The 16583-nt window shown below is 41.8% G+C and overlaps 1 protein-coding gene across 1 annotated transcript in view; it reads left to right on the forward strand.

The window, feature by feature from the left end:
* Positions 1–16583, forward strand: part of LOC133663156 (rho GTPase-activating protein 20-like) — a 35730-nt gene that overhangs the window by 10824 nt on the left and 8323 nt on the right. Inside the window, exons 2-11 of the mRNA XM_062067417.1 lie at positions 2624–2800; positions 7114–7263; positions 7397–7438; positions 9925–10009; positions 11236–11313; positions 11616–11682; positions 11987–12187; positions 14659–14864; positions 14938–15102; positions 15170–15279. Of these exons, the coding sequence (XP_061923401.1) occupies positions 2624–2800; positions 7114–7263; positions 7397–7438; positions 9925–10009; positions 11236–11313; positions 11616–11682; positions 11987–12187; positions 14659–14864; positions 14938–15102; positions 15170–15279 (1281 nt within the window). The remainder of the gene's footprint in view (positions 1–2623; positions 2801–7113; positions 7264–7396; positions 7439–9924; positions 10010–11235; positions 11314–11615; positions 11683–11986; positions 12188–14658; positions 14865–14937; positions 15103–15169; positions 15280–16583) is intronic.

A 16583-nucleotide genomic window follows, 5' to 3' on the forward strand; every position in this document is an offset into this window, starting at 1 on the left:
GTGTGTGATATCATGTGCGATACAAACAGACCTGCAGTGTGTTTACTTGTGTGTGATATCACGTGCGATACAAGCAATCCTGCAGTGTGTTTACTTGTGTGTGTGATATCATGTGCGATACGAGAAGTCCTGCAGCGTGTTTACTTGTATGTGATATCATGTGCGATACCAGCAGACCTGCAGCGTGTTTACTTGCATGTGATATCATGTGCGATACAAGCAGACCTGCAGCGTGTTTACTTGTGTGTGATATCATGTGCAATACCAGCAGTCCTGCAGCGTGTTTACTTGCGTGTGATATCATGTGCGATACAAGCAGACCTGCAGCGTGTGATATCATGTGCGATACAAGCAGACCTGCAGCGTGTTTACTTGTGTGTGATATCACGTGCGATACAAGCAGTCCTGCAGCATGTTTACTTGTGTGTGATATCATGTGCGATACAAGCAGACCTGCAGTGTGTTTACTTGTGTGTGATATCATGTGCGATACAAGCAGTCCTGCAGTGTGTTTACTTGTGTGTGATATCATGTGTGATACAAGCGGACTGTTTACTTGTGCAAAACTAAAGTAATTAACAAAAGGTAAACATGCTAGGCTACAGGCTACTAGGAGCGAGCAGTTACACAACAGCTAAGCACACAATAACACACAAGCTAGACTAATAATCATTAATAAAATAATCATTGAACAATAAAAGGTGACATTAGTCAATATAAACAAGTATGACATCATTATAGTTACATATTACTTACACTCTCCAAGGCATATTAGAAAGTAACAAATGTGTCCGCATCATTCAACTTACTTATAAATGTAATATATGATTATACTGTAGATGATAACACATTTAATTTCACTTAGGAGGTCACAGAAGTTTCAGTTGACAAGAAAGATCAAAGATCAAAGATGAAACATATTGGAAGAAAGTTCCGGCAGGAAAAGACACAAAAATAATTTTGGCTAAAAATCATTTTTTATTGATGAATGTAAAGTTTCCATAAAGACTAATATATCAAATACTATATATACAAATATTTCAATTATATCAAAATATAAAACATAAATACAGTATATCAAATAAATGTAATTTACATCAAATGTTGTTTTTTAAATATTTGATATATTTTTAAATAACAAATAGATATCAAATATATCAATTACACCTAATACATCAAATATATTAACTATATCAAATATATATTAAAAAAATTAAGAATATATTTAATATTCAAGAATAGATCAAATATATAAAAATATATCAAATATATTAGAGTACATCAAATATATTAACTATATTAAAATATAGAATATATTAACTATATTAAAATATGTTAACCATATTAAATATATTAAATTATATAAAATATAATAAAAATCTAAAATAAAAATATATCGAATATATTAACTAAATTAAAATATCTTAACCATATTTAAATGTATTAAAATATATCAAATAAAATAATATATCAAATATATTAAATATATATTAAATAAAAATAAATTAAGTATATTAAAATACATCTAATATATTAACTATATTAAAATATGTTAACCAAATTTAAAAATATTAAAGTAGATCAAATTAAAAAAAAAATCAAATATTTTAACTATAATAAAATATCTTCAATATATTAAAATAGATCAAATTAAAAAATATATATATACATCAAAAATATTAACTATATTAAAATAGAACAAATACAAAATATATCACATATATTAACTATATTAAAATGTATTAAAATAGTGCAAATGAAAAATAAATTAACTATAATAACATATATCAAATATATTAACTATTAAAATATATTAAAGTATATCCAATAAAAAATATATCATATATTTTAACAATATTCAAATATATTAAAAATAATAAAATATATCAAATAAATTAACTATAATAAAATATCTTAAATATATTAAAATATCTTAAATATATTAAAATAAAATAAATAAATACATAAAATAAAAATATTAACTATATTAAAATATCTTAAATATATTAAAATATGTCAAATAGAAAATATACATCAAATACATTAACTATAGTAAAATATATCAAATATATTAAAATATATGAAATAAAAACTATATCAAATATATTAACTGTATTAAAATATATCAAATAAAAATATATCAAATATATTAACTGAGATAGGCTCCAGCACCCCCCGCAACCCCAAAAGGGACAAGCGGTAGAAAATGGATGGATGGATGGATGGATAATAAAATATATTAAAATCGTGCAAATGAAAAATAAGTTAACTATAATAAATATATCAACTATATTAACTATTAAAATATATTAAAGTATATCAAATACAAATATATCAAATATATTAACTATATTAAAATATATTAAATATAATAAAGTATATCAAATAAAAAATATATCAATATATCTACTATTAAAATGGTTAAAATATATTAAATATAATAAAATATATCAAATTAATTAAATATAATAAAATATATCTAATTAATTAAATATAATAAAAATATATGAAATAAATAAATGATGATCAAATATATCAAATGTCTGAAGTAAATGAAGTAAATGTAGCCTTCCTGACCACTTGTGGCTTTCATGTCTCATTCTGTGGTTTCTGCTCCTCCCAGAGACATCTGCCTGACGCCACTCAGTCCAGAGTCCTGCGCCTTGGTCCAGACCTTCCTGTCTGACTGTCCTGCCAGAGTCTTCCTGGGTCACGTCCAGACCCAACTGAAGACCGGCCTCCAGACTCAGGACAGACACCTCTTCCTCTTCAGTGATGTCCTCCTGGTCACCAAGGCCAAGTCAGTTCCTTCACTACCACCTTACTTCCTTCACTACCACCTTATTGCCTTCACTAACACCTTACTTCCTTCACTATCACCTTACTTCCTTCACTACCACCTTACTTCCTTCACTACCACCTTATTGCCTTCACTACCACCTTACTTCCTTCACTACCACCTTATTGCCTTCACTACCACCTTATTGCCTTCACTAACACCTTACTTCCTTCACTATCACCTTACTTCTTTCACTACCACCTTACCGCCTTTACTACCCCCTTACCACCTTTACTACAACCTTACGGCCTTTACTACCACCTTACGGCCTTTGCTACCACCTTACTGCCTTCACTACCACCTTACTGCCTTCACTACCACTTTACTTCCTTCACTACCACTTTACTGCCTTCACTACCACCTTTCACTACCACCTTACTGCCTTCACTACCACCTTTCACTACCACCTTACTGCCTTCACTACCACCTTTCACTACCACCTTACTTCCTTCACTACCGCCTTACTTCCCTTCACTACCACCTTACTTCCCTTCACTATCACCTTACTTCTTTCACTACCACCTTACCGCCTTTACTACAACCTTACGGCCTTTACTACCACCTTACGGCCTTTACTACCACCTTACTTCCTTCACTATCACCTTACTGCCTTCACTACCACCTTTCACTACCACCTTACTGCCTTCACTACCACCTTTCACTACCACCTTACTTCCTTCACTACCGCCTTACTTCCCTTCACTACCACCTTACTTCCCTTCACTATCACCTTACTTCTTTCACTACCACCTTACCGCCTTTACTACAACCTTACGGCCTTTACTACCACCTTACGGCCTTTACTACCACCTTACTTCCCTTCACTATCACCTTACTTCTTTCACTACCACCTTACCGCATTTACTACAACCTTACGGCCTTTACTACCACCTTACGGCCTTCGCTACCACCTTACTGCCTTCGCTACCACCTTACTGCCTTCACTACCACTTTACTGCCTTCACTACCACTTTACTGCCTTCACTACCACCTTTCACTACCACCTTTCACTACCACCTTACTTCCTTCACTACCGCCTTACTTCCCTTCACTACCACCTTACTTCCCTTCACTACCACCTGACTTCCTTCACTACCACCTTACTGCCTTCACTGCCACCTGACTTCCTTCACTACTACCTACTTACTTCACTACCACCGTACCTTAATACCTACTTTCTTCACGACTCCCTTACTACCTTTTTCCTTCATTACAAGCTTACCTTAGTACCTTATCCTTAACTACTGCCGTATCTTACTACCTTTTTCCTTCACTGCCACCTTACCTTACTACCTACGTCCTTCACTACTACCTTACTACCTCTTTCCTTCTCTACGATATTACCTTACTACCTTATCCTTAACTACTGCCGTATCTTACTACCTTTTTCCTTCACTACTCCCTTACCTTACTACCTACTTACTTCACTACGACCTTACCTTACTACCTACTTCACTGCCACCTTACCTTACTACCTACTTACTTCACTACGACCTTACCTTACTACCTACTTACTTCACTGCCACCTTGCCTTACTACCTACTTACTTCACTGCCACCTTACCTTACTACCTACTTACTTCACTACGACCTTACCTTACTACCTACTTACTTCACTACGACCTTACCTTACTACCTACTTACTTCACTGCCACCTTACCTTACTACCTACTTACTTCACTGCCACCTTACCTTACTACCTACTTACTTCACTACGACCTTACCTTACTACCTACTTACTTCACTACGACCTTACCTTACTACCTACTTCACTGCCACCTTGCCTTACTACCTACTTCCTTCACTGCCACCTTACCTTACTACCTACTTCCTTCACTGCCACCTTGCCTTACTACCTACTTTACTGCCACCTTACCTTACTACCTACTTACTTCACTAGGACCTTACCTTACTACCTACTTACTTCACTGCCACCTTGCCTTACTACCTACTTTACTGCCACCTTACCTTACTACCTACTTCACTGCCACCTTTCCTTACTACCTACTTCCTTCACTACCACCTTACATACGTACCTTCCTCCTCACTACGACTGCATACGTTTGACCTTCCATCCTTCCATGTTTCCTTCCTCACCTCTTCCTTCAACTCTCCTCCCCGACATCCCGCCTCCCTCGTCTTGTCCTTAAACTCCACCCGCCTTCCTCGGCCTTGCGTCACCACCCGCCTTCCCTCGCCCTCCTCTCCTCCCCGTGAAAACTCCCTCCTCCTCCCCTCGTGTTCCTCGTCTCGCGTTGCCGCCACTTCTCCCTCGTCTTTTCCCCAACATGTCATTATTTTCCAGCCAATTAAATCCATACCGAGCCTGGCCGGGATCAAAGTCTGGGGCTCCCGCCCGGCCTCTCAGAGAGTCCCAGGCACCGAAATAGAAACCGCATGCGTGCCTGGGGTCGTCCTTCCTCTGTAATCACACTCCTCCTGGTGGCTCTAACCGAAGGCACTGTTTAGGAAGGCACTGTTTTAGGAAGGGGAAGATAGCGCCGCCATTCATTAGCTGTCTTCCTGGACCAGGTGGCCATAAATACACTCAGACTCGCTTCCACACTTCTACTTTCCATTTGGAGCTTTTACTCGCTGCTCAGCCCTAAGGTTGCTGCCTTCGTTCATCTGCAGAACCTCAGACTTCCTCCGAGTTGTGGAGTCAAAATAGACTCCTGGGTAGAATGACTCAATGTTCTAAGAACATTGAGTCTAAACTTACAACATTTAGACTCAACATTGAGGTCTAAACCTACAAAATGAGCTAATAAGATAGCATAAAACAAGCTTATTAGCTCATTTTGTAAGTTTAGACCTCAAAATCATGGATTTGGACACCTTAGAAGTATGCTAAAGTCCATTATATTACCATGCTAATGTTTTAAGCTAGCTTTGTAGATCATTTTGTACGTTTAAATCTCAAAATCATGGATTTGGACACTTGGCGCCACCTTAGAAGTATGCTAACGTCTCTTGTATTAGCATGCTAATGTTTTGAGGTCTAAACTTACAAAATGAGCTAATAAGCTATCATAAAACATTAGCATGCTAATACAAGAGACGTTAGCATAATTCTAAGGTGGCGCCAAGTGTCCAAATCCATGATTTTGAGGTCTAAACTTACAAAATGAGCTAATAAGCTATCATAAAACATTAGCATGCTAATACAAGAGACGTTAGCATACTTCTAAGGTGGCGCCAACGTCTCTTGTATTAGCATGCTAATGTTTTATGATAGCTTTATAGCTCATTTTGTAAGTTTAGACCTCAAAATCATGGATTTGGACACTTGGCGCCACCTTAGAAGTATGCTAACGTCCCTTGTATTAGCATGCTAATGTTTTATGATAGCTTATTAGCTCATTTTGTAAGTTTAGACCTCAGAATCATGGGTTTGGACACTTGGCGCCACCTTAGAAGTATGCTAACGCCCCTTATATTACCATGCTAATGTTTTAAGCTAGCTTTTTAGATCATTTTGTAAGTTTAAACCTCAAAATCATGGATTTGGACACTTGGCGCCACCTTAGAAGTATGCTAACGTCCCTTATATTAGCATGCTAATGTTTTATGATAGCTTTATAGCTAATTTTGTAAGTTTAGACCTCAAAATCATGGATTTGGACACTTAGCACCACCTTAGAAGTACGCTAACGTCCCTTATATTAGCATGCTAATGTTTTATGATAGCTTATTAGCTCATTTTGTAAGTTTAGACCTCAAAATCATGGATTTGGACACTTGGCGCCACCTTAGAAGTATGCTAACGTCTCTTGTATTAGCATGCTAATGTTTTATGATAGCTTATTAGCTCATTTTGTAAGTTTAGACCTCAAAATCATGGATTTGGACACTTGGCGCCACCTTAGAAGTATGCTAACGTCTCTTGTATTAGCATGCTAATGTTTTATGATAGCTTATTAGCTCATTTTGTAAGTTTAGACCTCAAAAACATGGATTTGGACACTTAGCGCCACCTTAGAAGTACGCTAATGTCTATCGTATTAGCATGCTAAGGTTAACGCATGATGACATAGGACAAGCTAGCGTTTGTCCTATGATTGCGCTGACTATTGAAATGCACAACTTTTAGCTGTAAACATACATTAGCTGAAAAGCTAGCATAAAACTTTAGTATGTTGAAGTTAGCATGCTGATATATAATACGTTATTTCCAAGATGTCGCCAAGCATAAGTAACCTTGGTTTCTAGGTTAAAAGATACAAACTAGTTCAAAAGCTAGCATGCTAACCTTAGCATGCTACCCCCCTGCAGGTCTCCCGCTCACTTCAAGGCCAAGGCGCAGGTGCGAGTGTGTGAGATGTGGACGGCCGGCTGCATGGAGGAGGTGTGCGAGGGCAGCACCAGCCCAGAGAGGAGCTTCGTCATGGGCTGGCCAACCTGCAACTGCGTGGCCACCTTCAGGTGAGCACCCGGAATGTTCCTGTCCCGCCTCAATGTGGACAATTAGCGCTAACGAGCAGACAGACGTGACACGACACCAACCCTCAGTTTGTTGTCTTTTCCCACCTTTTTAACCTCCTCTCTCCTCCTCCAGCTCGGAGGAGGACAAGGAGACGTGGCTGGCGCTCATCCAGAGGTAAACAAGAGCTCCCCTGGCTTTACCTTTTTATCCTCCAACGGTTCTGATCCGATGAAAACTGGGGGAGAAGAAAGCCGTAAAAAAAGGGGGAGAATTTTATGGGAAAACCTGGAATTCTGGGTAATTTTTGCATTTTGGAATGACAACAAATAATTGCTACCGTGTCCCAAGTGAGCCCAATGTTTTGATTCTGGAACGGTTCCGATCCGATGAAAACTGGGGAAGAAGAAAGCCGTCAAAAAAGGGGGAGAATTTTATGGGAAAACCTGGAATTCTGGGTAATCTGTACGTTTTGGAAAGAGAACAAATAATTGCTACCGTGTCCCAACTGAGCCCAACGTTTTGATTCCTGAACTGTTCCGATCCGATGAAAAACGGGGGTAGAAGAAGGCCGTCAAAAAAGGGGGAGAATTTTATGGGAAAACCTGGAATTCTGGGTAATTTTTGCATTTTGGAATGACAAAAAATAATTGCTACCGTGTCCCAACTGAGCCAAACTTTTTGATACATGAACGGTTCCAATTCGATGAAAACCGGGGGTAGAAGAAGGCCGTCAAAAAGGGGCGAATTGTTTTGGAAAACCTGGAATTCTGGGTAATCTGTACGTTTTGGAAAGAGAACAAATAATTGCTACCGTGTCCCAACTGAGCCCAACGTTTTGATTCTGGAACGGTTCCGATCGGATGAAAACCGTGGGAGAAGAAAGCCGTCAAAAAAGGGGCAGAATTTTATGGGAAAACCTGGAATTCTGGGTAATTTTTGCATTTTGGAATGACAAAAAAATAATTGCTACCGTGTCCCAACTGAGCCAAACGTTTTGATTCTCGAACGGATCCGATCCGATGAAAACCGGGGAAAAAGAAAGCCGTCAAAAAAGGGGGAGAATTTTATGGGAAAACCTGGAATTCTGGGTAATTTTTGCATTTTGGAATGACAAAAAATAATTGCTACCGTGTCCCAACTGAGCCAAACGTTTTGATTCTCGAACGGATCCGATCCGATGAAAACCGGGGAAGAAGAAAGCCGTCAAAAAAGGGGGAGAATTTTATGGGAAAACCGGGCATTCTGGGTAATTTTTGCATTTTGGAATGACAAAAAATAATTGCTACCGTGTCCCAAGTGAGCCCAACGTTTTGATTCTCGAACGGTTCCGATCCGATGAAAACCGTGGGAGAAGAAAGCCGTCAAAAAAGGGGGAGAATTTTATGGGAAAACCTGGAATTCTGGGTAATTTTTGCATTTTGCAATGACAACAAATAATTGCTACCGTGTCCCAACTGAGCCCAACGTTTTGATTCTGGAACGGTTCCGATCGGATGAAAACTGGTGGAGAAGAAGGCAGTCAAAAAAGGGGGAGAATTTTATGGGAAAACCTGGAATTCTGGGTAATTTTTGCATTTTGGAATGACAACAAATAATTGCTACCGTGTCCCAAGTGAGCCCAATGTTTTGATTCTCCAACGGTTCTGATCAGATGAAAACTGTGGGAGAAGAAAGCTGTCCAAAAAGGGGGAGAATTTTATGGGAAAACCTGGAATTCTGGGTAATTTTTGCATTTTGGAATGACAACAAATAATTGTCCCAAGTGAGCCAAACTTTTTGATTCTTGAACAGATCCGATCGGATGCAAACTGTGGGCCTGAAAGCTGTAAAAAGTAAACAACAGAAAGCTTTAATAACGACTGCTAGTTTTACTTGAAAAGATGAATGATTGATGTAGAATATTACATGTGTGAATACATCAACATGGTGGTAATACTACATATTTATATACTATATAATATAACACTATAAGTGGCAGATATATAAATGACTTTTTTACACATTAATTGTTTCCAAACAGTGTCTGTAACAAGGCAGTAAAACGGCTGATCAAACAAAACAGAAGTCACGATCATGGACCCACTAGCTGCGCAAGCTAGCTCTCCAATCAGCTAAACAGACTCAATAACTCCACGCTGACGTTTTGGTGAATTTACTGAGGAGTTTGTGAGAGTGAAACAACACGAAAAGAATGCCATTGTAAGTTAATAATTAGCATATTGGCTAATGCTAATTACACGAGCTTCATTACATGACGATAGCGTGTACAAATATGCATGACAACACTCCGACAGACATCACACATGGGACGCTTTAGTAAGTAAGAATAGTTGTAGTTCTATTGTAAAACTTACAAGACGTTGCTTGGAGCGATGAATGGAGAAACCATACGAGTGGGAACGCTACGGACGGCCAGAAGACGGAACTGCACTTGTACTTCCTGTTGAAAGCTCGGTCCAAACAGGAGGAGTGAGCGAAGTCGTCCAAAAAGATGGCGCCGTAGCACAAACAATAACACACCTTTTAGGGGTCTTTGCCTGTTGTTTTGTTCTATGTCCGTCAGCGGGAAAGAAAATGCATAAATTAGCCGCGCCCTTTTATAAGACGCAGGGCTCAAAGCGTAGGGCAAAATGTGACCTGGCGTCTGTTTGGCCACTCAGTGGGATCAGCGAGGGAAAGCGGAGTGACGACCCCAAGACTGTCCCGCTGAAGATATTTGCCAAGGACATCGGAAACTGTGCTTACGTAAGATTCTCCTTTGTCGCACTTTGTTGTGGGGAAATTCATCCTTCTGCTCACGTTACACCCGTGCTCTTTCTGTAACACCCGTGGTCTTTCTGTAACACCCGTGGTCTTTCTGTAACACCCGTGGTCTTTCTGTAACACCCCTGGTCTTTCTGTAACACCCGTGGTCTTTCTGTAACACCCGTGGTCTTTCTGTAACACCCGTGGTCTTTCTGTAACACCTGTGGTCTTTCTGTAACACCCCTGGTCTTTCTGTAACACCCCTGGTCTTTCTGTAACACCTGTGGTCTTTCTGTAACACCCCTGGTCTTTCTGTAACACCCCTGGTCTTTCTGTAACACCTGTGGTCTTTCTGTAACACCTGTGGTCTTTCTGTAACACCTGTGGTCTTTCTGTAACACCCGTGGTCTTTCTGTAACACCCGTGGTCTTTCTGTAACACCCCTGGTCTTTCTGTAACACCCCTGGTCTTTCTGTAACACCTGTGGTCTTTCTGTAACACCTGTGGTCTTTCTGTAACACCCGTGGTCTTTCTGTAACACCCGTGGTCTTTCTGTAACACCCGTGGTCTTTCTGTAACACCCGTGGTCTTTCTGTAACACCCGTGGTCTTTCTGTAACACCCGTGGTCTTTCTGTAACACCCGTGGTCTTTCTGTAACACCTGTGGTCTTTCTGTAACACCCGTGCTCTTTCTGTAACACCTGTGGTCTTTCTGTAACACCTGTGGTCTTTCTGTAACACCCCTGGTCTTTCTGTAACACCCGTGGTCTTTCTGTAACACCTGTGGTCTTTTTGTAACACCCGTGGTCTTTCTGTAACACCTGTGGTCTTTCTGTAACACCTGTGGTCTTTCTGTAACACCTGTGGTCTTTCTGTAACACCCGTGGTCTTTCTGTAACACCCGTGGTCTTTCTGTAACACCCGTGGTCTTTCTGTAACACCCGTGGTCTTTCTGTAACACCTGTGGTCTTTCTGTAACACCCGTGGTCTTTCTGTAACACCTGTGGTCTTTCTGTAACACCCGTGGTCTTTCTGTAACACCTGTGGTCTTTCTGTAACACCTGTGGTCTTTCTGTAACACCTGTGGTCTTTCTGTAACACCTGTGGTCTTTCTGTAACACCTGTGGTCTTTCTGTAACACCCGTGGTCTTTCTGTAACACCCGTGGTCTTTCTGTAACACCTGTGGTCTTTCTGTAACACCCCTGGTCTTTCTCTCACCACTCAGGCCAAGACTCTGGCAGTCCACAACACAGACACCACCACCGACGTCATCCGCACCGCTCTGATGCAGCTGGGGATCTCGGTGAGGGCCACGGTTGTGCTTGTCCTAGCCTAGCCTAGCCTAGCCTAGCCTAGCCTAGCCTAGCCTTACATTCACTGTAAAGCGCAAAAAACAACAAAGTATATATCCAGACAATATGTTGTCTTTGCAGTCTATTCAGTTGAATATAAGTTGAAAATGATTTGTTGTATTCTCTTTTTATTGAGCATTTACCCACGGTGACTGGTGTTGGGGTTAGTACGTGACGTACCACTAGATTGTGTGGTTTGTAAAGATGTCTACAAAGTGTTTATGAGGTCAAATCAAAGTGTTTGTGACTGCAGGGCTGCGTGAAGGACCACCGGCTGTGGGTCAGCTCCAGCAAGGACGAGCCGCCATACCCGCTCATCGGTGAGAACACCGTCTTCTTCATGTCGTGTGGTTCTGGCTGATAAAGAGTCCACAACACAATACTCTGTTTGCTGTAGAAGTGTGTCATATTTGGTCCTATTTGGTCATATTTGGTCCCATAATGTACACAATACTCTGTTTACTGTAGAAGTGTGTGACTGCTGTCAGTATTTCGGTCACATGTTTGTGGAGTCGTGTGTTCTTTTCACTCATTGAAAACACGGAGTTAGTCTTGTGAGAGATGATGATGATGATGATGATGATGATGATGATGATGATGATGATGACTGTACTCCCCCCCCAGGACACGAGTTCCCCTTCAGCATCAAGATGAGCCACGTGCGGGACGGCGGGGGAGGGAGGGACCCCGCCAGCCCCGCCAGCCCCGCCAGCCCCGCGGACTGTCCCGAGGTCCTGCTCCTGGATCAGTGCCTGCCCCCGGACACCCAGTGCCAGTTCATCCTCAGACCCAGCAAGGTCAGCCAAAGTCCGGCTGCATTCACAGGTGAGTCTTGTAAGTCCCCGAGGACCCCCAGGTCTTGTAGACCCCCAGGTCTTGTAGACCCCCAGGGGTTTCAGTCATACAATTCTCAAAAGTAAATGCAATATTTCCAATAATGAAACAGTTGACATGTACTGTAAATTCTGGACTATACGCCGCTACTATTTCCTCACACTTTGAACCCTGCGGCTTATAAAACGGCGCAGCTAATTCCCAGTTTAAAACAAATACACTGAGAAGGTGTGTTCTTCTTTGGGCTATGGCGCCATCTTTTGGACAATTTGCCTCACTGTCCTTCCATTTAGTGCTCTCCACCAGAAGAAGATGACCAGTGGCCGGAGATGGGTAGGTTGTGAGTTCAAACCCCCGGCCGAGTCATACCAAAGACTATAAAAAATGGGAGCCGTTACCTCCCTGCTTGGCACTCAGCATCAAGGGTTGGAATTGGGGGTTAAATCACCAAAAACAATCCAGACTAGTAACATCCGGTTACAGACTAGCAATGTCCGGTTACAGACTAGTAACATCCGGTTACAGACTAGCAATGTCCGGTTACAGACTAGTAACATCCGGTTACAGACTAGTAACATCCGGTTACAGACTAGCAATGTCCGGTGACAGACTAGTAACATCTGGTTACAGACTAGCAATGTCCGGTTACAGACTAGTAACATCCGGTTACAGACTAGCAATGTCCGGTTACAGACTAGTAACATCCGGTTACAGACTAGCAATGTCCAGTTACAGGCTAGTAACATCCAGTTACACACTAGTAACGTCCAGTTACAGACTCATAACATCCAGTTACAGACTCAAGACGTCAGGTTACAGACTCGTCATGTCCGGTTACAGACTAGTAACAACCAGTTACAGACTAGCAATGTCCGGTTACAGACTAGCAATGTCCGGTTACAGACTAGTAACATCCGGTTACAGACTAGCAATGTCCGGTTACAGACTAGTAACATCCGGTTACAGACTAGCAATGTCCAGTTACAGGCTAGTAACATCCAGTTACACACTAGTAACGTCCAGTTACAGACTCATAACATCCAGTTACAGACTCATAACGTCAGGTTACAGACTCGTCATGTCCGGTTACAGACTAGTAACAACCAGTTACAGACTAGCAATGTCCGGTTACAGACTAGTAACATCCAGTTACACACTAGTAACGTCCAGTTACAGACTCATAACATCCAGTTACAGACTCATAACGTCAGGTTACAGACTCGTCATGTCCGGTTACAGACTAGTAACAACCAGTTACAGACTAGCAATGTCCGGTTACAGACTAGCAATTTCCGGTTAGAGACTAACAATGTCCGGTTACAGACTGGCAATGTCCGGTTAGAGACTAGTAACATCAAGTTACAGACTAGTAAAGTCCGGTTACAGACTCGTCACGTCCGGTTACACACTAGTAACGTCCAGTTACAGACTCGTAACGTCAGGTTACAGACTCGTAACGTCAGGTTACAGACTCGTAACGTCAGGTTACAGACTAGCAATGTTCGGTTACAGACTAGTAACATCCAGTTACAGACTAGCAATGTCTGGTTACAGACTAGCAGATCCCGGTTACAGACTAGCAATGTCCGCTTACAGACTAGTAACATCCAGTTACAGACTAGCAATGTCTGGTTACAGACTAGCAGATCCCGGTTACAGACTAGTAACATCCAGTTACAGACTAGCAATGTCCAGTTACAGACTCGTAACATCTAGTTACTGACTAGCAATGTCCGGTTACAGACTCGTAACGTCCGGTTACAGACTCGTTACGTCAGGTTACAGACTCGTAACGTCAGGTTACAGACTAGCAATGTCTGGTTACAGACTAGCAGATCCCGGTTACAGACTAGTAACATCCAGTTGCAGACTAGCAATGTCCAGTTACAGACTCGTAACGTCTGGTTACAGACTCGTAACGTCTAGTTACTGACTAGCAATGTCCGGTTACAGACTCGTAACGTCCGGTTACAGACTCGTAACGTCCGGTTACAGACACGTAAAGTCTGGTTACAGACTCGTAACGTCCGGTTACAGACTCGTAACGTCTAGTTACTGACTAGCAATGTCCGGTTACAGACTCGCAACGTCCGGTTACAGACTCGTAACGTCAGGTTACAGACTTGTAACGTCTAGTTACAGATTAGCAATGTCCGGTTACAGACTCATAACGTCAAGTTACAGACTTGTAACGTCTAGTTACAGATTAGCAACGTCAGGTTACAGACTCGTAACGTCAGGTTACAGACTTGTAACGTCTAGTTACAGATTAGCAACGTCAGGTTACAGACTCGTAACGTCAGGTTACAGACTTGTAAAGTCTGGTTACAGACTTGTAACGTCTAGTTACAGATTAGCAATGTTCGGTTACAGACTCATAACGTCAAGTTACAGACTCGTAACCTGTGAATTTGTCACGTTTCATGTGTCGGGTAAAATGAAGGTTTTCTTCCTGCATGCAGACGGTGCTCAGCCCAAGTCGTTCAAGAGGAAAAGGTCCCTAATCAACTGGCCCTTCTGGAAAGGATCCAGCACCCAGCTGGACGCCCTGGCCCCCCTCAGCCCCACCTCCACCTCCCCCTCGCCCTCGCCCACCTCGGGGCGCCTCTTCGGGCGAGCGCTCAGCTCCGTCTGCTCGGCGGACAGCGGGCTGCCCAAGCCGGTCCTGGTGAGCGTCCGGTCACACGGCGCCCCCCCGAGGGTCCACCTCGCCTCCTAACCTCCCCCTTGTTGCCCACCAGGACATGCTGGTCTTCCTCCAGGCCGAGGGCCCCTACACCAGGGGGGTCTTCAGGCGCTCGGCGGGGGCCAAAGCCTGCCGGGAGCTGCGCGACCGACTGGACGCGGGGACGGACGACCCCGAGATCGCGCGCCAGTCCGTGTTTGTGGTGGCTGCCGTGCTGAAGGTGACGTTCGGGAGGCTTTTATTTTGGAAAGGAGCACACGGGGGCAACGTCTTGTTTTTCGACGCAGGACTTCCTGCGGAGCATCCCGGGCAGCCTGCTGTGTGGCGAGCTCTGTGAGCAGTGGACGGCCGTCATGGACTTGGAGGGGAGTGATCACATGACCCGCCAAATACACAGGTAGCATCGTTAGCACGCAAGCCTAGCATGCTAACTATTTTAGCCAATCTTGCTGGCATACACATCAGATTCATATCAGTGTCATGTAACCATGACATATGCTAACATTAGCATTAGCATGCTAACATTAGCATTAGCATGCTAACATTAGCATTAGCATGCTAACATTAGCATTAACATTAGCATTAGCATGCTAACTATTTTAGCCAATCTTGCTGGCATACACATCAGATTCATATCAGTGTCATGTAACCATGACATATGCTAACATTAGCATTAGCATGCTAACATTAGCATTAGCATGCTAACATTAGCATTAACATTAGCGTTAGCATGCTAACTATTTTAGCCAATCTTGCTGGCATACACATCAGATTCATATCAGTGTCATGTAACCATGACATATGCTAACATTAGCATTAGCATGCTAACATTATCATGAGCATGCTAACATTAGCATTAGCATGCTAACATGAGCATTAGCATGCTAACATTAACAGTAACATTAGCATAGGCATGCTAACATTAGCATTAGCATGCTAACATTAGCATGCTCACATTAACCTGCTAGCTTTTGTTGGCAATTTTGCCATGGTACACCTCAGAGTCATGACACATGCTAACTTTTTGGGGGGATAATTTTGCAACCGTTTAGCCCAGAGTCAGTTACCTTGGTACTTGACATATGCCAACTGTTAGTGTGCTAACGTTAGCATGCTAACTTTTTCAGCCAATGTTGCTGCCACACACCTCGGAGTCATATAACCATGACATATGCTAACATTAGCATGCTACCAGTTAACATGCTAACATTAACGTGCTAAATTGTGTTGCCGATTTTGCCATGTACACCTCGGAGTCATATAACTTGGTACATGACACATGCTAACTGTTAACAGCATGCTAACTTTTTTTTGGTGCTAATTTTAGCAACCGTTTACCAAAGAGTCAAATAACTTGGTACTTGGCATATGCCAACTGTTAGCATGCTGACACTAGCATGCTAACTTTTTTTTACACCTCAGATTCATATAACTTTGTGCTTGACAAATGTTAACTGTTAGCAGGCTAACATTAACGTGCTAACTTTATTTTTTGGGCCAATGTTGCCGCTGTACACCTCAGTCATGTAACTTTGTACTTGACAAATGCTAACTGTTAGCATGCTAACTTTTTTTTGTGCCATTTTTGCCGCTGTACACCATAGATTCATATAACTTGGTACTTGACAAATGTTAACGGTTAGCATGCTAACATTAACGTGCCAACTTTATTTTTTGGGCCAATTTTGCCGTTGTACACCT

Source organism: Entelurus aequoreus, linkage group LG13, assembly GCF_033978785.1.
Source record: "Entelurus aequoreus isolate RoL-2023_Sb linkage group LG13, RoL_Eaeq_v1.1, whole genome shotgun sequence".
In the NCBI taxonomy this organism is placed as follows: domain Eukaryota; kingdom Metazoa; phylum Chordata; class Actinopteri; order Syngnathiformes; family Syngnathidae; genus Entelurus; species Entelurus aequoreus.